Source organism: Myodes glareolus, chromosome 7 (genome assembly GCF_982192425.1).
Source record: "Myodes glareolus chromosome 7, mMyoGla1.1, whole genome shotgun sequence".
Taxonomy (NCBI): Eukaryota; Metazoa; Chordata; class Mammalia; order Rodentia; family Cricetidae; genus Myodes; species Myodes glareolus.
The window spans coordinates 17,540,549-17,562,840 of NC_142032.1; the positions used below are offsets into that span (position 1 = coordinate 17,540,549).

The window sequence follows — 22,292 nt, forward strand, 5'->3', positions numbered from 1 at the left end:
CTTTTTCCATGGGTTACGGAGTTATAGATGATTTTAACCTTTTTGTTACTTGTTTTTATTTTCCCGGGTTTTTATTATTGTTTTCTTGCTTTGCTATTACTTTCATTTTTGTGTGAGCTTAACAGTGGTCTTAGAAGAAAGGAAAAGGTTTCCAAGGAAAAGAAGGGAGTCTAAGTAAACGTCTGACTGACAAGTGGTCCCTACTCTGCACCACTGGCCCTGGGTAGACCAAGGGGAGACTCTGGGAACTCATATGTGGCCCAATTATTATCTGTTATTGGATAATATATTTCACATTCACATCAGCTAACATTTTTCATGTCTACGGATAAAGAAAAATTCAACTCTACTGAAACTTGAGAAGCTTTATTTCACATCAGCAAATAGTAATGTTGAACCTCAAATGCAGAAGTGGCTTCCTGCCTACACACTGCTTTGGTGGCCTCTGCCACTACACCAGTGTAACGAAAGAGCTAATCAACTTCTCCCTGTGCTGAAAACCATCCTTTCCCTAAGCTTTCCTGTCTGGGCTTTCATAAATTGTTCAGACCTGAGAACCGAATTTGAAGTTATAAAAGTAAATTAAACAATACTGCAGTTAAATGTCTCAGTTCTCAGAGGTCCATATAAAAACTGCCTTAATAAACTTGACACATGTTGCAAATATAACATTGAAATGAGTGTACGCGTGTTTCCTGGCTGAGTGATTTGGGGGACACCATTACTTGTTGCTGAGGTTTCTACAACTGCATCCTATCAGCCTTTTCATAAACTAAAAATAACAGATAATTAAATTTTCATTACGAAATGTACTATAAAGCAGAGCAATTAAGTACAGCAAACTGTCAGTTGTTCAACGCCAATGTAGTTTTGACCTCAAAGAATTATTCTCTGCTTTTTGTCTGCCAAGTTCACTTTCGGAATATCCATTGCCTTTCTTGCTAATGATTTCATTTCTTTTTCCACAGTGGCTATGGTCTCCTTCATCAAAGTCACATTTGACATTTGTTCCATGCATTTCTCATCAAGCTACAGAAGCAGAACGACAAAGTTAACTCCTACCACTTAGCTGCCTCATTGGTCTTAGTGCGGAGACGCTCCTACAAACTGCAGTTTGTGGCAGAATTGTTTACACAACGAGACAATCAACTAGGGCAGATCTGACAATGTAGAAGGTTTTAATAAAGTATTATATAATAGGATAAAAACAAGCCACTACATAGCTTTCCTATAAAGCCTACCTATCTCAGTATTATCAGTCTACCTTTCTCAATCCGGTTTGTAAAAATATTTATTTGTTATCCAAGATTAACATATTACATATAGAGCAGGATTATGAAAATAAAATTATTTTTCTCGTTTGTTTTTTTACTTATTATAAGAAAATATCTCAAGTGAATTTATCCATACATTCAAACCTTAACTGCTTATGCACCTGGAACACTGCTAACATGTATCTGGAGCATCGCAAATGCTTGATATACTCATATTTGACAAGATTACCTTTAGTAGTACATAGAGGTGAGAAAAACTGAAATTTTAGATAAGTATAATGATAATATAATGTTAACACTAAGGAGGCTGAGGCAGCAGAACCATGAGTTCAAAGCCAACCTGGGCTATATAGTAAGGTAGTCTATTAATTAATTAAAAATCCTGAGACTACACCTTAACAATAAAAACAAAACTTCTTTGCAAACAAACAAAACAAAAATAAAAAGCTGCACTCGTGTTTCTAGAGGAAAATAATGAAGTGAAAAAGTAACACAGGGTTATTAATAACACATCATATACACCACCTTAAGTATTTTAGGACTACAAGCACAATCTTCGAAAAATAGAAGAATTCTTCCTAACACAGTGAAAAGAGAAAAGGGGGAGCTATAAGGAGTAGAGCCAGCGAGGTTTTGTTTTACATTGTGAACTGTACCCTCCAGCTCCTCTAACCTTTGCTCCGAGTGAGCCTTCTCATTAAAAGCTGTCTCTTGAGCAATAGCTTTTCCCCATTTCTCTTCGAAGACGAGCAATTTCTTTCTGTGCCTGCTCATAAAGAAGGAAGGTCTTGTCTCTCTCCAATGTAAGAACCTTGATATTGCCCTGGATTTCTGCCAAATGACGTTCGGATTTTTCCAGCATGCATTTCAGTTCTTCACGGTCTCTTGCTGTTGACTTCTAAGCTCTATGTCACAGCTTGCACCAGATTTAAGCCTTTTAATTGTATCTTCCAATACTGTTGTACTATTCTGCTGGGAAATGAGTTCGATCTTTGCTTCTTCAAGTTCCTTGTCAGCAGTGTCCACCAAAAAATTTTTCTCTTTTTCTAATTGCTCTGCTAGTTGGTCGATTTTAATCAATTGTTTACAAAGATGCTCATTGTGGTTGGTTAAATCGTCTACTTGACTGCTTACCACCTCCTTACTATCCAAGAGTTTACTAACATATTCTTCCAAGTCATGATTTGTCTGTTTGGGATCTTCAATCTGTAATTTCAGTGTAGAGATGAATCTATCTTAGGTTCTCCCTTCTTGTTCTAGTTGGAGAGTATTCTGGTTTTTTCCAGTTTCAGAAACTGGAGCCCTGAGACCAAACTGATGTTCTTTGGTGGTAACCTGGAGCTCTGGAGCCCTCCCCGGGTCTGCTGGGTCATTGTCCTCTCCGGAGCTCATTCCAGCTACTGAAGGATCTCCGGCCCTACGGAGATCCCTGTTTTGTTTTTTTAATTTCAAGAAAGGAGGATGTCCTGGTGGATGAACTAGACACACTGTTCAGCTCTGAATTATGTGCATGTCCAGTTCATGTCAATAAAGTGACAATTTTCCAAGAGAGCGAGTGAGGGATGAATGTCCAACATCTTCCTCTTCAAACACTCTCTCTGGGTCAAATGTGCTTTGTAGGATAGGGGCACCCAGAGCAATGGCAGCGACCCAGGAGATGCTTTCCAGGCATGTCTTCTGTGCACTCCTAGACCTGCCCTGAACAAACGAACTCAGACCACTTGAGAAGGACCGAATGAGTGCCCCCCCTTTCCATGAGCTCTTGCTATTGTCTGCTTTTTACTGAAGTTGGCTAAGTGGGGTCTGATTTTTTTTCTTGATCTCTTTTCAATTTCTTGGAAGTTTGAAGCTGTCATGTTACCTACAAGAAAGTTCTAATGCCTATATCTTTTCAGCTTATGTTGTACTTTCCTCATCTATACGAAAATATCTGCTGAATTATATATATACACATATGAGATTATATAAATATGAAATATGTATATTGTTATTTGTTTTGAGAGGGGGGTTCTCTATATAGCCTTGGCTGCCCTGGAACTCGCTCTGTAGAGCTGGCTAGCTTTGAACTCAGAGATCTGTGCTGGGTTTAAAGGTGTAAACCACCACTACCAACCAACTAAACTTTGGTGTGGGACAATGGTCTGTATTCTGTCAATTATATTTTAAATAAACACTGATTGGTCAGTAGCCAGGCAGGAAGTATAGGTGGGACAACCAGACAGGAAGTAGAGGTGGGTCAAAGAGAACAGGAGAATTCTGGGAAGAGGTGTAGCCCTGGCCCAGCCACAGAAGAAGCAAGATGTGACTGCCTTGTTGAAAAAGGTACTGGGCCATGTTACTAACACAGATAAGAATAATGGGCTAATATAAGTTGTAAAAGTTAATAAGAAGCCTGAAATACTAGACCAATCAGTTTATAACTAATGTAGACCTCTGTGTGATTTTTTTCGGACTTAACGATTGTCGGAACCGGGCAGAACAGAAACCCCCAACAACAAAACTTTTTATTTACTTAGAGAAAGGACCTCACTATGTAGCTCTGGCTGACCTAGAACTCAGAGATCTATCTGCTTCTGCCTCTTGAGTGCTGGGATTAAAGGAATGTGGCCAGTATTGTAAATTATACTGTAAAGAAGCAGGAGAGACCGTGGCTCACTAGTTAACAGTCCCTTGTTACTCTGGCAGAGGACCAGACCTCGGTTCCCAGCATCCAACTCATAACCGCCTGTAACTCCACCTCCAGGGAATCTCACACCTCTGGGCACACATGTAATCGACACACATATACTTAAAAATAAACCTTTAAAATATATACTATAGCCAGGTGGCACACACCTTTAATTCCAGCACTTGGGAAGTAGAGGCAGGCAGATCTCTGTGAGTCGAAGCCAGCCTGGTCTATGGAGTGAAATCCGGGGCAGGCTCCAGAGCTACAAAGAAACCCTGTCTCAAAAAAACAAAAAACAAAAAACAAAAAAAAAACCAAAATTCTAAAATATATACTATCTATTTATACATTCTAACTTGTCACTTTAATTCTTGATACCAACTCTTGTGTTTTTCCCACAGTGCTTTTCCTATCATGAAGTCTTATTTTGTGCTCAGTTGGAAGCTCCTGAGGTTTGCAGTGGGCGTCACAGTTATAGGCATATTATCATTAGCACAAGGGATAAACCAGTCCTCACTCTGTCTTAGTTACTGGCATCACCCAGCCTATTCTAGGCTCCCCACGCTTTCTTTCCAGCACGGCAGCCTGTTTTGCAGATATCCTATACCACGTGCTCTTTCGTTGGACCTGCCCTGGCCTTTTCCGGCAATGAATGTCATGGTCATTCGGTTCAGGGAATATCCCCAGACCTAGGTGATAATACCAGAATGGGGATGAGGGTTTCCAGGGGAACCTGACTGTTGTTGTCAAACAGGTCTATGTGACCCTGGCTGGCTTACTACCCACTATCTAAACCAGGCATGGTGGTGCATGCCTTTAATCCCAGGACTCAGGAGGCAAAGGCAGGCGAATCTCTGGATTTGAGACCAGACTAGACTACAAACAGAATTCCAAGACAGTGAAAGTTACCTGGAGAAGCCAGATCTGGGGGAAAACAAAAAACAAAACAAAATAAAACAAAAACCCACTGTGTAGACTAGGCTGGCCTGGAACTCAGAGATCTGCCTGCCTCTGCCTTTAAATGCTAGGGTTAAAGGTGTGTACCCCCAGGACAAATGGAATGTGACTTTTAAGACAAATTGATGAGGCAACCCCTCATTCTCTACTCAATTCCAGGCTCCACCACAAACTTGCTAAGCATGGCCACCGGTAACTTCATCTCTCTGTCTCACTTCCTCTTTAAAAAGACCAAGCAGCGGGGTGTGGTGGTGGCACGCCCTTAATCCCAGCATTCAAAGGCAGACACAGGCAGATCTCTGTGAGCTGGAGGTCTACAGAGTGAGTTTCCCACTGAAGTTAGTCTTCATTAACATCGTCACCAAAGAGTACCTACCCACTGCTCAGGGTCACAGTGTGGGTTCAACAAAATGATTCTTGTGCTTAGTTGTTAGGGATCACTGAACACCTGTTTGCTGTTCTTACGGCACATGCAGGCCCTTAGACCTGTTACAGAGTGAATATATCTCTGTGTTAGTCCATTTCCCTGGAAATTTCCCAGATTCCAACCTGAGGATCAAGGACTCCCTCAAACATCCCGCTCCTGTAGGTGGGGATCGGATTGGGCTCCGGCTCCTGGCAGAGGCGGTCCCCTGAAGAGTGCGACCAATGAGTGAGCGCAGTGCTGTGTTGCGGCTTGAGAGCTTCCTGCACCCGAGATAGCAGCTGTCTGAAGTTAGCATCCCGCTGCTAACAAGCGGGATAAATCACCGTTTTCTCGGGTCAGAGCCCTGGGAGCTAGACTTCCAGAAGCGGATTGCACCCTCCCGCCCCAGTCGTCTCCCGGGTGGAGGCCAGTTTCCTCTCTGCACGAGAGTGGAAGTGGGGATGGACACGAAGTTGGGTCGACTTGTGAGTGGCGATAGCCACCGTGACTTCCTCACTTTTCCCATTGCAATTTTCCCAGTGAACCATTTGCTAAGCGCCAGGAGACAGTCGTAGGCATGTACACAGCCCAGGGGATCAAGTTATCCCCCTCTTAAAGAAAAGTCACCCGTTGGCCCACCGCAAAGAGGATAAGGAGAAAAAGAAGGGAGGGGAGAGCGAGGTGCTAGTGGCAGAGGGAACAGCAGATTGCCCGAGCCAATGGAAAAGGCTGGACGAGGTGGCACCAAATTCTCTTTGGCCAATGACGAGACAGTCTTCGCAGGAGGCACATTAGCATTTTCCCCGAGGCAGGGGGTTGGAGCAGCCCGGTGTAGGTGCCTTCAGCATCCCGGTGCCACGGAGGTCTACTCCGGAATCCACTTGGCTTTCTTTCTCCTTCTTAGTCCCTCCCTCTCTCACCTCCACGCCTGACTTCCTTGGCTTGCTAGTCCCGCGCTCTTTGCCCTTTGCTGGCAGCGAATATAAGGGGTCTGAGGAAATACTAAACACGGTCATCCCATCGCCTGCTCAACCCTTTAAATTCCCGACCCGGGGAGATCTGCGCACATCCAGGTTCGACTGAACACCCTTCCCGCGGGTCAGGAGCGGAGGTTTCTGAGCGCAGCTCGGCCAATCGCTCGCACCAGCGGGCTCCGGAACCAAAGTCCACGCTCGGTCTCAGTGCTGGGCAAGTGAGACCAGCAGCCGACAGCCACGATGCCGGCCCACATGCTCCAAGAGGTGAGCTTGCAGAAGCGGCCCCCGCCCCGCGTGTCGGCCACGCGGACCGGGCTTCTAGGTGACTGGGTCCGCGGAGGGGGAGAGTTGAGAATTCTCCGGGTTACTTGGCTTTCGCGAATTCTAGTGCAACCAGTCGTTTGAGGAGTGTGGATTGTAATTCGGGCAGTTGAGCCTCAACTTTTCGTGTCTTAAGCTTTAAAGTAAAGAAAGGCCAGTAGCGCCGATACTTGTATGTTCACACGGGGTTCCCTTTGTGTATTACTAAAGGTGCGAATGTTTAACTCTTATTTCCCACTGGTCCTTCACTTTGAAGTTATGCTCTCCTACCCGCAACAAATCTGTACAGTTTCTTAAAACTTCTGTTCCATCTCGCCCTCATGCAACCTCGACTCTGGGGCAGGGTCTGTGCCTTTACTGTACCTTTTGCTGCAATAGTGTGAGGAAAGTGGTCACTCCCACCCTGTCCTCCACAGATCTGCTCCCCTGATGGCACTTTTCCTTGCAGATCTCTGGCTCCTACTCGACCAGCACCACCATCACAGCGCCTCCCTCCGGAAGCCTGCAGAATGAACGAGAGAAGCAGAAGACCGTACCTCTGTACCTGGAAGAAGATATCCGTCCTGAAATGAAGGAAGATATACACGACCCCAGTTACCAGGATGAGGAGGGGCCCCTGCCCAAGCTGGAGTACGTCTGGAGAAACATCATCCTCATGGCCCTGCTGCACTTGGGGGCCCTGTATGGGATCATACTGATTCCCTCCTGCAAGGTCTACACCTGGATCTTCGGTGAGCAGCTCCCCCTTGTCTTGGGCCAGTACCTTAGGTTTCTCTTTGCTCTTTAATGAGGTAGGTAACTCCTGACCCAAGGCAGCGGCCCCTCTGTCTAGATTTCCTGGCCTTTTCTCTGGTTCCTGGGAGCAAAGCCTTGTGGAACTAGGAATCCCTTAACATGAATTCTGGGTTCCTGTGCGGGTGGCTTGGAAGGGTCCACCTGAGGCAGAGAAACAACTTTTTCTGACCAAGCTTGTCTGTGTGAGTCACTTGCTCGGTGGCTTATCCCAGCCCCACATGACTCAGGAGAAACGCACCCTACCTGGGAGGCATGGGAATTAAGACTAAACCTGGGGCCTTGTGGACTACTGGTTCGCTAGAGCGGGGAACAGAACCTGGGGAGACTACGCTGGAGAGGTCCTTAAAAAGAAAGAAAAAAAAAGGTGCTTATTGTGACCTCAACCACTAACCAGACCAAGCTGGTAGGCTGCTACAACACTCAGGCTTACAGGTGTGTGGCTCAGCTGCTCCCGGTCACTCTCTGGGGAGCAGCACGCGCCAATCAACAGGATATTTAAAGAATGGAACGAGATTCCTGTTCATCCCGTTCCCTCATTTAGCCTGCACCAGCTCTGTTGACCCCTCCACGGCAGAAACTAGAATCTTCTTCAGCCCCAGCCCTAATTCAGCCCCTCAGGGATTCCCTGGGTGTAGGCTGATGGCAAGGCTGTCTCTCGGATGCCTGTCCACTTTACTTATGTGGGTTTTCATCTATGAAACCTGAGTCAGGAAGAGGGAGCAGGGCAGTGAGGCAGGAGTCCCTCTCTGGAAGATACAGGCGAGTTCTCTGGAGCAGTATCAGGTGTAGATCCTTTGTGGCAGCTGGCTCAGTGGATAAGGGTGTAAAGGGGATGGTTAGCCAGGTATTGGCTCCCACTGCCCTGGGCCCCTTAGGTCCTCTGAGCTCTTAGATCTGGTCTTGGAAGCTTCATCTTAGAGGTTCTCTAGATGCCCTAGATCTGAGAGGATCCACTTTCTCTGAACCGCAGTTTTTCCAAGTATCAAGTAGGGCAGCAATGCCTTGCCAGGATTGAGAAAGCCGTGTTCCTTGGGTTAGCTGTGCCACTTCCCGGCCTTTCTCTTGAGGCAGGTATTTGCAGAGCCTTCTTATTCTCTTCAAACTCCACAAGAGGACACAGTTCTGAAGGAATCTCTGATAACACTCAGGGTCAAAGAGGCTTCTTCCCAGCCCCCATTTTTGGGGGGAGTGGGGGAACAGAGCCTCACTGTTGCCCTGGCTGACCTTGGGTCTTGAACTTACAGAGATCATCCTGCCTCTGCCTCACAAATGCTGGGATTAAAGGCATATACCTCCTCACCCAACTCCAGCCCACCCCAAGATGGGAGCGCTGGCTGTCCTGGAACTTGCTCTGTAGACCAGGCTGGTCTCAAACTGAGAGAACTGCCTGCCTCTGCCTCCCAAGTGTGAAAGGCATACACCACCGTGATATGGCTCCAGTTGTCTTAAGACAACTCTTGAACTGTCCCCCCCCCCCGCCACCTGCCCCTGCCCCTGGTGGACACAATAGCCCCGTGGGGGATGGGGAGGGAATCTAAGTGCCTTGAGCCATCTCCCTGGATGCACTGAGAGGTTTGGGTAGAATGTGTTCCAGGGTGCCTGGTGGGTTCTTGTCCCAATTCCCTTGTTCAGATGGTATCATATGTGATCTAGACTGTGTCTGGGTCATCTACAGCACTAGACTACCATGGATACTTCCTTGGTGCAAAATTGAGGGCTTCTGTGTTGCTGCAGACCTTTTCTTTCCTCCTGTTGATTGCTAGTGGTTCTCCGGGGCTCTCTGATACAGTGTTGTCAGACCAGATTGCCACATGACCGTGAGTAGCAAGCTTCTGGTGCTACCATCCCAACTCTGAGAAAATATAGCTAGAACCGTACTTAGGACATACACTGACTATGACTTGCAAGTGTTTTGTAATAGGAAAATGGGGCTGTGCAGGAAGCTGCTTAGGAAATTGCTATCTCTGCTACAGAAGGCCACGGGACTGTTTGTACAGTGTGTAGTCTTTCCCCACTGCAGCTAAGGTCGATGGTCTCTGAGGATCATTGTTGCTGCTCCCTAGGACAGTGTCTACCAAGGACTCTGCCCCAGCATTCCAGCGCTGGCCAGAGGAGAGCTGGGGACATACAGTATCTACTTCCCCATTGGAGATCAAATTTAGTGCCTTCTGAGCCTGCAGGCCTAGAAGGTGATGAAGCAGAAAAATGTTCTGACATCGGACTCTTATTTTACTGACCCTGCTTATACCTAACCTCTCTTGGGATCTTATTTCCTCAGTTATAAAGTATAGGACTTTTGTGGTGTTTTTGTTTTGTTGGTTTTCGAGACAGGGTTTCTCTGTGTAGCCCTTGGTGTTCTGGAACTCTGCAGACCAGGCTGGGTTCGAACTCAGAGATCTAGAGTGTTGGGTTTAAAGGTATGCACCACCACACCCAGGTAAAGTACAGTATTAGTGACATGCACTCTATTCAAAGTGGATGTGAGGATCTTGGTCACTGGCAAAGTTTAGGACACTGCAAACATGACCTTTCAGGGCTTTTCTTTTCTTTCTTTTTTTTCTCTCTTTCTTTCTTTCTTTTTTGAGACAGGGTTTCTCTGTGTAGCCTTGAAGCTAGTCTTGGAACTTCCTCTGTAAACCAGGCTGGCCTCGAACTCACCGAGATCCACCTGTCTCTGCTGGGATTAAAGGCGTGTGCCACCACTGCCCGACCAAAGCTGTCTTATGTGGCTTCCTTCCCATTCAAATGTGACTGTATCAGCTGTGCCACTTGAATGTCCCCTACAACTTTGGGCTTCTCTAAGTGGCCAGTGTTCAGAGTGGTGTGGCTGCTGTCTTCACAAAACTCCTGTTTATGATCCTGAGCTCTGCTGGAAGTTCGCAGCTCTGCCCATTCAAGGGGCAGAAGCTACTAGACCTCAGAGAGCAAGGGATTCTTAGGGTTCACCGGCAGACAGATCCTTAGCGAAAGTCCAGAGACAAACACTGGCATCAGGGAAGCCTCCTTGACTACTTCCACCGTTGAAATTTGCTTGTTAGTGATTCCTCCGCTGACTTGTCTTGCAGCGATTCTGTGCTATTACGGCAGTGGCTTGGGCATCACAGCCGGGGCCCACCGCCTGTGGAGCCACCGATCTTACAAGGCTCGGCTGCCGCTGAGGCTCTTCCTCATCCTGGCCAACACCATGGCTTTCCAGGTGAGAAGTGGGTGCTGTTGCTGTGTCTCTGCCCCAAGGATGATCTGGGGGAGCAGTGGGGAGCAGCATCTAGAGAATTCTTAGGACCCCCAGTGATTGCCCTTTTTGGTTTCTGGGGCTTTACAGGTTCAAGTGCTCAGGTGATTGGGAGGATAGGTGGGAAGCAAATAGGAAAGGCTGTCCAGGCTGGGTCCCTTTTGATTTCAGGGCCACTGTGGTATTACACAGTGTATTTATTGTAGGCTGTCTGCCTAAAGGGCCATGCTCCACAGTTTGTACACTGGCCATGGTTTCCTACTCCTACTGGAAAGTCAACTATGCTTTGCTGTGACTATCTTGAAATGTTACCACATTGGGACTGACGGCAGTGTGTCACAGAATTGGGAACTCTATATAGTGCTGGCTGTGCTGGGCACTGTTAAGCACTTGCCATCCCTAAACTCGTTAAGTCCTTATGGGCATATTGGTGGATATTATTGTTATCACACTGATTTTTGTTTTTTGAGATAGGATCTCACAATGTAGCCATGGCTGGCCTGGAACTCACTGTGTAGACCAGGCTGGCCTCTGCCTTCCCTGTACTGAGATTAAAGCTGTGTGCCACCATTCCTGGCCACGTATTGCACTTTAGAGATGAGGAACTGAGTCTCATCATCTCTAGATGGAAGGTGGACTGAGCAACCTTGTTCTAGCTGAGGCTGCTGGGTTGGCTAGTTCAGGTACAGAAGTTGGTTTATAATAGATGAGGAGGGTTGGGGGAGAAACAGTGGGCACAGGATGACTTGTGGTGTGAGGCTTACAAGAGAGAAACAAGGAACCAAATTAGTCCCTAATAATGACACTATGTGAAGTGTTTCTCACACGTCTAAGACAAACTCTGAGGTCCTAGGGAAATGTGCCCATGCTCGTTAGTTACCTGCTGGCCTTATAAAGAGATTAGGTGGGCTGTCACTTGTGAAAGCATCAGGGAGGCGTGCCCTGCATCTTTTCCCCAGAGTGACTCCCTGAGCTCCAAGGCTACCTGCCTTCTGATCTCTGGCCCCACGTTCCCACATTCCTTTCTTCCGGAGCTGCAGTGTTCTCTGTGAGTGCTGGGACCTTTCTTCCTCCCCACGCACAACCCTCAGTGTGCTCTGGGACTTTGCAAAATAAGCTTGAGGGACAGATGTACAAAAGAGCAGTCCCCACCCCCAGGTCTCCTTTGGAGCTAGAGTCTTAGGGGTTTTGTGAGTTGAACTGAGAATCCTGGGCCTTTGAAGATAACTGATCACTGGATTCCCCTAGGAAGGCTTTTCTTCTCAATACTGGGGTCCTCTTTTCTGTCCCTCCAGAATGATGTGTATGAATGGTCCCGAGATCACCGCGCCCACCACAAGTTCACAGAAACAAACGCTGACCCTCACAATTCCCGGCGTGGCTTTTTCTTCTCTCACGTGGGCTGGCTGCTCGTGCGCAAACACCCGGCTGTCAAAGAGAAGGGCAGTAAATTGGATATGTCTGACCTAGAAGCTGATAAACTGGTCATGTTCCAGAGGAAGTGAGTGAGGTGGGGTTTGGGATGGAACTGGAAGAGCATGGGACCTGGGGACTCTACCTTTTTCCTTTTAGGGCTTATAAAATAATAACTGGGTGATTTACTGGGTTGATAAGTTCAAAATCATTTACATCTCGAATTCAGCATCCAACAGGCTCACAGCCATAATTTATTGCTTTGTTTCTGCCTGAGCTATCTTAACAAAACCAAGGACCGTGCATCAGTCCTAGTCTGGTACATGAGTGGTTTTCCTTCAGGGAATTTTCAGCCTATTTGGGATTGAAGGAAGGAATCATCACATAAGGCGGAATAATACTATGTTTACCATGGTTAGGTGCAAGGAGGAAATACAGCTCAGTGGATATACAATGAGGGACCCCTTGGCATCCATTGACAGTGCAACAGAATGCCAAAGTGTTTCCTGAAATATAGCCCTTCTCTGTGTAGCATGGGACAGGAACAGGACTCCAAGGACAGGCACAGAATTCAGTCTGTTTGGGAGAACCATGTAAGCATTCTCTGGCAGCATGGGGCACAGTCAGATGGGCTCTGGAGAAGCAACTTTCAAGACAGGTGAAAATAATCCTGGGTCCAGGGAGGTGGTGGGCAGAGTCACAGGTTAGACAGCAGGGAGGTCTCAAGCCAGGGAAGTGGTGACCAGCATGGAAAGGAACCAGACTGAGGAGATGTCAGTGACACAAAAGTGCTAGGGACAACTGCCCAGGGCAGTCAGTCCCCTTGGAGGTCAGTGGCCTGATTTGTAGGCAGTGGAAAATGAGACAGAGACCTGGTGGGGAGAGCAGAGCAAAGATCTACAGGGTGATCGCAGGAAGTGAGTGCGGGACATGTGTCGTAAGCTGCCAAAGGCAAGAAAAAGGAGCTCCAAGGCTGATGGACAACAGCCTGGGCAGTGGAACTGACTGATGAGGCCGTGATTTGACTCTGATCAGTTTGACCAGCATGAGCTTGTGCTCCGGTGAAAAGGGTAATAGATTTGTAGTCAGGAAAAGACTTGAGAGGAGACACACTCGACCCAGTAAGAGGAACGTGGAATAGCGGCACATCCTCGGAAAACAGAAAGAACACCGCGTCGAGATTTTATGCCACCTCCTCATGCTGATGACCTGTTCCATCCTCAGGCATAAGATGACACAACCCTGCCTAATTAGAAAGGACAGTTTGTGTAGGTGTGGGAGTCCTCTCTCCATACACTCAGTGTCTGATCTCTCCATATAGGTACTACGTGCCCAGCATCCTATTGATGTGTTTTATCCTGCCCACACTGGTGCCCTGGTATTACTGGGGTGAAACTTTTGTAAACAGTTTGTACGTCTCTGCTTTTTTGCGGTATGCTGTGGTTCTCAATTGCACCTGGCTGGTGAACAGTGCCGCCCACATCTATGGCTATCGCCCCTACGACAAGAACATTGAACCTCGAGAGAATGTCCTGGTTTCCGTGGGTGCCGTGGGTAAGTCACTAATCCTCAGCATGACCATCTATCTAGGGACCTGCTATTTGGGGTATTTGTCTAGGAGCCAGGGGAACCAGAATGACCTGTTTTATGAGTACTGTGTAGTTCAGTTTTTCCACTATAAAACCGGGGGTTGGGGAGGAGTATCTGGAAACTCTTGAGAGTTGGGCAAGCAACAACTCTTAATGTAAAGTGGAAAGGGCAAGAAGTAATTCTGCTTTTGCTTATAGGTTGTAAACCAGTTTCTAAATGCTTCCTATAATGAGCCTCTGAGTTTTCCTCCTCTTGTCCCCTGGCAGGTCTGTGACTCTTTGTAGCCTAGGATTTGCAAAAAGAGTACATAGTCACCAGGGTAGTGACTATTGTCTAGTGATTCCTATGTAATCTTGCTGCGTCCAGTGTAAAAGAGTTGGGATTTAGGCCAATAATCTTCAGGTTGCCACACTTGTATTTATCTCCCCGCTGTGGACCTTGCTTTGTCATGTAGCCATGTCAGCTGCATGGCAGACTCTTGGCTTCCCCCACCGCCTCCCCCCACCATTTTCCCTTCTTGTTCTTTTCCTCCCAGCTGTTCCATACTGATGGAGCAGCGTTTTGTGAGAAGTGCCTCGTGGGTGATCTGATGTTGGCTGTTCCTGGATGCTTCCCTCTCACATTCCAGTGCTGACTGCAGTTCTGGCACTGCCCTTGCCCCGCTCTCCCAGGGACTGAAGCCTTAGCTGGTTTCCCCTGTGAGAACCCAGTGCCCTCTTCTCATCATCTGTTGACAGCCGGAGACCACTCTGCTCTCCATTCAGTGGTACCTGTAACATTATCCAAGCTTTTCCTGGTTCTTGCTGGAGTCTGTGTGTCTCTCCTACAATTTTGTATGCTGCTACTTTGACCACTTTTAAAGCGAACCCTATGCTATCCAAATCTGATGTTTCCTTAGGAAAGAATAATCTGAACTGGGTTACGTGTGTCCTGTATTGCTCTACAGTGAGGCTTCCTTGTGACCATCAGTTCCAAATGGCTGCCAGTATCTCTTTTGTTGGGCTGGGAGATAGTAACTGCTCCAAGCTCATTCTCATCTTTCCCATTGCTCTCTGCCCTGATGCTCCTATCACTCTCATCCTTGTCTTGAATTACTCCCCTCAGGTCACATGCTGGTCATTCCCTGGAACATTGCTGCTATCTCTCCCTGCTCCTGTCGCTACTCCTTGATCTCTTTTTCTCTCCCTTGTCACTACGGTGTCTGATTTCATGTTGAATGTCAAGGTGTGGACTCCTGGGAAGTACTCACTTGAAACATCCTTGGGAAAGTGTGTAAAAACTAGCAATCTTTTTTTAAAAAAAATCTTGAAATTGTATTTTTTTCTTTCTTTCTTTTTTTTTTTTTTTTTTGGTGGGGGTGGCTTGCCTGCATGTATGGCTGTGCACCTTGTGCATGCAGTGCCTGATATGGCCAGAAGAGGGCATTTGGATCTTCTGTGTTCTGTATTGTTGGAATCCATTCAGAAAGAAGAGTCCTGCCAAGAGATGGTAAACACATCACCCTCTGCAGAAGCCCTCCAGAGTCCAGATATTTTTTTTCCTTTTATCAAAGTGTTTGTTTTCTCAGCACATCCCTGACTCAAGAGTCAGCAGCCTACTGTGAGCCAGTGTGGTGGTGGTGGGGAGGAGGAGGTCTCTTGTCACTGACTGGCTTTTTTTTTCCTTTTGGCAGCAGCTGCCCCTCCTGTTAGAATACACCCTATCCTTACAGAGATCAGCAGTGTGTGGGGAAGGTGTGCTATCTACTTAGCTTTGGGAGAATGTGACTGAGAATTCCCTTTGCTTCCTCCTTTTCCTTCCCAAACACATGTACTTATGTACAGACCCTATGAGTTCTTGGGCCTGTACCTCTTGATGTTCTGATACTTTCCAGCATAAAATCTGTTCCCTTAGACCCAGCTTCTCTCTTAACTTCTTATCTTATAATAAAAACTTGATTTGACAAAGACTCCCAGACAGGTAAGTGTGAGCAGAGCCTGTCAGCTGCTTTCCTGAGATTCCTCTGAGGGCATCTATTCACTTTAAAATACAAGACTGTGGCACTCAACAGTGAGCTTCTTCAAGGTTTGAGGTACCCGATTACCTTGTTAGAGATGTGTTCAGAGCAGGAAACAGCAGTCACCGAGCCCCCAACTGCTCCCTGTGCTTCTCTTCCAGGCGAGGGCTTCCACAACTACCACCACGTCTTCCCCTACGACTACTCTGCCAGTGAGTACCGCTGGTACGTCAACTTCACAACATTCTTCATCGACTGCATGGCTGCCCTGGGCCTGGCTTACGACCGGAAGAAAGTATCCAAGGCTGCTGTCTTGGCCAGGATTAAAAGAACTGGAGATCGGAGCCTCAAGAGTAGCTGAGTTTGGGGCTCCCCAGTTCCTGTTCCCAAAGTTATCTGGGCAGAGATTTAATATTCTGTTGATTAACTCCAGGATAATGCTACCAGACTGCTAATGATGCATTTAACCTATTCCAGTACAGTATTCTTTTAAAATGAAAAAGCTTTGATCACGTTTTGAGGTAAAACGCATTTTAATTAGCTAGGATTAACCAAGCCTCAATATAGATAGATACTTCTAAACACAGACATGATAAATGCATATACAATTTTACGCAACAATCTTAAGTAATAACAATAAATTTGAACATTCTATACACAGAGTATTAAAAGCCAGCAAACATGCTGTTCTGAGGCCAAGGTCATGAGCACAGGGTTCTGTCCCTGTTTGCATTGCATCTTGCTTGGTTTCTTTTCTCTCTGTCTACCTCCCAGGCACTCAGCCGGCCAGCCACCGGTCTGTGTCCACCTTCCAAAGCCTAGGCAATTTTTCTGGTGTCTGAAATATTGCTTCTTCTTCCTAGATACTTTTCTCCTTGTTCTGAGCTTTGAGATTGCTGCTTCAAACTAGAAATATAACAAAACCTTCCGGGAACTTCCCTATCTGCTAAGGAACTTCATCACAGGCTTTGCTAGATGAAATGGGAAATTTTTTTTTGATTTGATATATAGAAAGTAGATCATCTGGAGCCAAGAGTTAGCATCTATAGTGTGGCTCATAAGTAAGGCTGGGAGAAAGGTAGGAAAGGGTAACCATACCCAGTGGCCTACTTAACACAGACACCAGGCCCCTCTCTATAGCATGGCCTCCTTTTAGTCAAGTCTGAACCACAGAGCTTGGTGTGGCTGAAATAATTCAATCAGTTTAAGAGAGTGGGGGGGGGCTGTTATGTGGTCTGTGTGTGAGGGGGATGCAGCTAGCTTTTAGCAACATGAAGATTTCTTCACAGAAAAATCTTCATGTGAAGTGTGTCTCTAGAACTGATAGCTAATAGCTGGTAAGCGTTCTGAGGATATGGTATAAGACTATGGATATAAACAAAATCTTCATTTGGAACATGAAAATATTTCACTTGGAAAATTGAAGGACAAGAGGAGTTGTCAGTTTCTTTCCTGGCTGGACAGGAACTGGAGAGGTTGAGGTACAGCATCTGTAGGTAGCTGCTGAAAGGGAGATTCCTAAGTGAGCCCTTGGGGAATACACTGCCAGGGATCTGAAGTGTTAGTACCATCCATCACTCTGATTTTCTCCTTGAACTGAGTAGAGATGGGCTTCTCGTGGGGTTGAACCTTTCTTGCATTCTTTGCTTTGGGGTCATCCAGCTCCCAGTGAGCTGCCTGGGAGGCTGTTACCTTGCCCTGAGTTCTGCTGCCAGTTCTCTGTTCTTTGGCATTTTCCTCTTTCCCTGGACAGGCGACAAGTTGCCTGAGTGTATTCTGAGCACTCGGGGCTTGCTGTCCTGGCACCTTCCTCTCCCACAGATGCAATGCTCCATGGGCACAGAACAGGTGTGTCCCTTGAGTGAGCAAAGCCAGGTGTCGCTTCTTTGTGGCCTCCAGATCCTCTCTACCTCTATCCCTATGTGCCTCTGCCACAGTGATTTCGGAAAAGCTTGGTAGGCTCTCGAACACCATGGTTCAGAGATCTGCTGGTTTGTGAGTTAACAGCTCGGCCAAGTGCTTGTCTCAGTGGAGCATCTGCTGAATGAGATGGTCGATTGTTGGTTTCCGTGTGAGTCGGGGTAGACAGTGTGTTTTCGCCTCCTTGCAGGCTCTGCAAGGTGGTTCTGGTTGATGAATGTAGGCAGGTGGTGGTACAATGCTTGTGAGAGGATGAAGTTCCCCATTTTATCCCTGAAAAAAACACGAGAAGCACAGGCAATCGCCCAGGGCCTCACTTCAGAAAGAGGCCCTGCTTCCTGAAGCCAGGGTGTATTGCAAAGCTTCCACTGAAATGTGGTAACTAGGGTGCCATGAACTAACGAACATCCCTATCACACAGCTCAGGGCAGACAATAGTACAGAAAAATCTAGAAGAAAGCATTACATCAGCATTTTGGAACCATCAACCTCTCCTGCCCTGTAGCCCAATCCAGAAGCCTGGCTTTGGTGTTAGGACTGGCTGTGGATAGCGCCAAACGCTCTGTTCACTTGAAATCAGATCAGAGCCTTTCTTCTTGTGTTGATCGAACACAGGCTTCGAGCTGTTCGTTGAAGGTGAAAATCTTGTAGAAGATCACTGCAGATCTGCTGACCTATATCCCTCTGACCTAACCCTCTGGAAAGGCCTTTGGGTGGTTTTCCTTTCCCAGGTCATCAGATCCTTGATTTATAAGAAACAACAACAACCTTCTTCCTCCTCCACTCTCATCCCGCAGATCTGATGCAGGCCATATTGCAGCACAGGGCTGCACAGGGACCTCAGGCTGAGGCCCCCGTGTCTGTGGGGCTTTAGGTAGGATGTGATGGAAGGTTTAGGTAAGGGACACTTTCAGATCCTCTCAGGTGGATTTCTGACAGTTCCCACATAATGTGCTAACAGCTTTGGGTGCCTTACCTCCTTTCTACTCTTCAGTGCATGTGAGCCCAGCCTCCCTCCCTCCCTTAGCCCTGAGACCCTGAAGATGGAGCGGGTGTAAACAAGAGGCTAGCTGGTAGATTGTGACTGCAGTGATTGGCTGAAATCTTTTACAGGCTTCGTTTGGATAATTTTTCCGGGAGCTGTTTCTAGTAGATGCTCAAATCTGGTATGAAGTGGAAGTAACTTGACTGTATTTGATTGCACTGGCGTCCTTGTTACTGTTATTAAACAAGTGATGGTGGCGGTGGTGCTCAGGGGAGTTTTCTCCTTGGGTTGCTAGGCTCTGGGTGTGTTCTCCGAAAGTGTAGCTCAGGTGAGTTGGCGTAAAAGGTTTGCAAAGTGAAGTCTGCTGGTGGCTTAATCCAAGGCCTCTCTTAATCTACTTTATAACAAATCTACCCCAGAGATAAGGTCTTTAATGTCTTCCAAACCTCCCTTGCTAATAAACACCTGATGGTGTCACTTCCCACTCATGGTGAAGTAAGTGCCTAGCACGTCCACCCTGGAGGACACTCTGACACTGTCCCTGAGCAAGTCTTTGGGCTACTATTACTCACCTACCTCAAGGGGCAGTTTTGAGGTGACTAGAGCTTTTTTTTAATTAAGTATTTGATGGTCCTCAGCAGAGAGTCTCATACAGCCTTCTACAGGAGTAGTGTACACCATGAGCCCCACACATCCATATGTTCTAGATACCATCTTTAGTTCTCATTGCTCTTCCCAGAGATTGACAGCACTCACCGGGGAAGTGGGATCTAAGCAGTCACAGAGGAGTGCCTACTCACTGCCATGGAAACAGTGCAGGAAACCTTTTCCATGCCTGAAGAAGATTTTTCTCCTTTTTACGGGTGATAGTTATTTGTAACCCAAGCATAATTTTGGATGATTTTCATTAATATAAACTCTTGAGTCTAATTGTACTAATTGAGATTGTAGTTGTTCCTAATAAAAGTGGATCTGGCTATAATGTCTGGGAGCTTTTTGACTGTGATAGTCATGATATCTATTTCTTGCACACCGTGCTAGAGGTGGAACCCAGGGATCTCTGCGTGTTGGTCAAGCATTCTACAGACGAGGCACATTCACAGCCTCTGTTTTGAACTTGTGTATTTGACAGAGTCTCACTATGTAGCCTTTGCTGGCCTTGAAAGTCCCAGAAATCTGCCTCCCTTTGCTAGAACTATAGAAAGGATGGAGTCATACCCCAGTAACCGCCTGCCCTTCCTAAGGGTAACTAGAGGGTAAACTCTGGCAGCAGGAAACCAAGAGTCTACTGGCATTGAGTCAAACACAGCATCAGCTGACAACCAGCCCAGGGCCGTGCCAGGTCTCTGTGTGTCACACGGCCACATGGATAACACAGCTTCAGGAAAAGCTGTTAGCTCTCAGCCCTGAAAAGTCCAGCTCATTTTTCTTCCTGGAATGTCCTGCCTCCAGGGAACAGAAAGCTGAGAATGCTGACTGGCAACTGAGGGAAAGCAAACAGCCCAGAGAGGTTTGCAAACCTTCAGACCACAAGATGGGTACTCTAGGTTTTTGTCTCTGCGTAACTGCTCTGGCTGTCCTGGAACTCGCTCTGTAGACCAGGCTGGCCTCAAACTCGTGGAGATCCACCTGCCTCTGTCTCCTGAGTACTGGGATATATGTATATAAGTGTTCTGTCTGCATTCAGAGAGGGCATAGATGGTTATGGTTGCTGGGAATTGAGCTCAGGATCTCTGGAAGAATAGTCAGTGTTAACTGCTGAGCCCACTCCAATCCCCAGAATAGCTTTTCAATTGCTCTAGAATAGCAGTTCTCCACCTGTGGGGGACAAAAGACCCTTTCACGGGGGTTGTCTAAGACAATCAGAAAACACAGATTACATTGATTCACAACAGTAGCAAAACTACAGGTATGAAGTAGCAAACAAAATAATTTTATGACTGGAAGTCAGCACAGCATGAGGAGCTGTATTAAAGGGTCTTGGCACCACAAAGGCTGAGAACTACTGCTCCGGATTGGCTTCCATGAACTGGCATTAAATCAACAATGTGCCCTCCCAATGTTTGTCTCTCACTCCCTCCTGTTCTGCACCGTGATGCCCTCCCTCTGGTTTAACACTCCTGTGTGCTTCCCATAGGAAGCACAGTGTTTCTTTCACAGCGGACTGTTTTCTTATTTTTGTAAAGGCTCCAAAGAGAAAGAGGGTGAGACTTTCCACCTGAAAGAATCTAAGGAGAGAGTGAGGGTAGAAACTCAGTGAGAGTCCCCAGGGGGCAAGCAGTGAATACTGCTTGAGGCATTATATGGAAAGGGACGAGAAGACCATATGTCCTGTTCAGACATAAAGATTTAGCCAAAAAGTAGTTTAAAATAATGGAGAAACGAAAAGTGAATATACAGATCTAAGGTAGAGAATGCTATACACGACATGCACATCTATAGGTACAGAGAACTCTACATGCACATCTATAGGTAGAGAACTCTACATACACATCTATAGGTAGAGAACTCTATACAGTACTTACACATCTTTTGGGAGGAGAAGGGAGGGTCAGTCTTCTCTTGATTATCCCTTGGCAGTTTTCAGCATTATCTCCACTGAGAATGGTGGCAGGTGTTAGTCATCCCAGCTTTCATAAGGTGGAGGGAAAAAGATCAGAAGCTCAAGTGAGTGTGAGGCCACCTGGAGTATGTGAAGCTGCCTCAAAGAAAACCAAAAGAAAGGAAAGAACTATTGACCATTTATGCTTCGGAATTTCTGATCTTGTGCCTCTGCTTAAAAGAGAGCCAGTCGGCTGAAATGTGGCTCTGTGGGTAAAATGCCTAGGATGCAGGAGACCCTGTTTTGATCTGCAGCACTGCATAAACCATGTGTGGTTGTTGTTTACTTAGCGCTCAGGTTGTACAACCCTAGCACTCAGGAGGTACAGGCAGGAGGACCTGCATTTCAAGATAATCCTCACTGACAAAGAGTTCAATGCTGGCCTGGGACACAGCAGGCTATATATATATATATATATATATAAGCGGGCTGGAGAGATGGCTTAGAGGTTAAAAGCATTGACTGCTCTTCCAGAGGTCCTGAGTTCAATTCCCAGCAACCACATGGTGGCTCACAACCATCTGTAATGATATCTGGTGCACTCTTCTGGCCTGCAGGCATAGATGGAGGCTGAACCCTGTGTACATAATAAATAAATAAATCTTTAAAAAAGAAAAGAAAAAACAAAGGGTGGGGGGGACAATCTACAAAAGGTGAAAAAATTCAAATGCCTCTATCTATCCTGAACATTTCATATAAATGGAAGCATAGGTCTTACTCTTTGGGTTCAAAATAATGTCAAGATCCACCTATGTCATGTATCTGTATTTCCTTGTTCTTTTCTTTCTTTCTTTCTCTCTCTCTCTCTTTTTTTTTGGACGTGAGGAGGGTTAGAGATGTGGTCTCACTGTGTAGCCCTGGTTACTCTGGAACTTGCAGATTCACCTGCCTCTACCATTTGAGTGTTAGGATAAAAAGTGTGCGCCACCACATTAAACTGCACATTATTGTTTGTATAAACAAATACCATTCTATTTTATAAATACGTTGCATTTATTAATCTATTGATAGAAATGTTTTTTCCTACTTTCTGACTATTTTATAACACAACTATGAACATTCACATATAAGTTTTCACATGAATATGTGTCCTGTTTCTCTTGGGTATACTCCTAGAAGCTGAATTGTTGGATCATACAGTGTTTCTGCTTTCACA

The 22,292-nt window shown here is 46.3% G+C and overlaps 1 protein-coding gene across 1 annotated transcript; it reads left to right on the plus strand.

The window, feature by feature from the left end:
- Positions 1-6,117: 6,117 nt before the first annotated feature.
- LOC125403637 (acyl-CoA desaturase 1) lies at positions 6,118-19,516 on the plus strand. The gene is made up of 6 exons (XM_048439178.3): positions 6,118-6,546; positions 7,052-7,334; positions 10,464-10,594; positions 11,926-12,131; positions 13,365-13,597; positions 15,791-19,516. Exons 1-6 carry the CDS (start codon positions 6,523-6,525, stop codon positions 15,988-15,990), a joined length of 1,077 nt encoding a protein of 358 aa, XP_048295135.3. The 5' UTR covers positions 6,118-6,522; the 3' UTR covers positions 15,991-19,516.
- Positions 19,517-22,292: the final 2,776 nt, after the last annotated feature.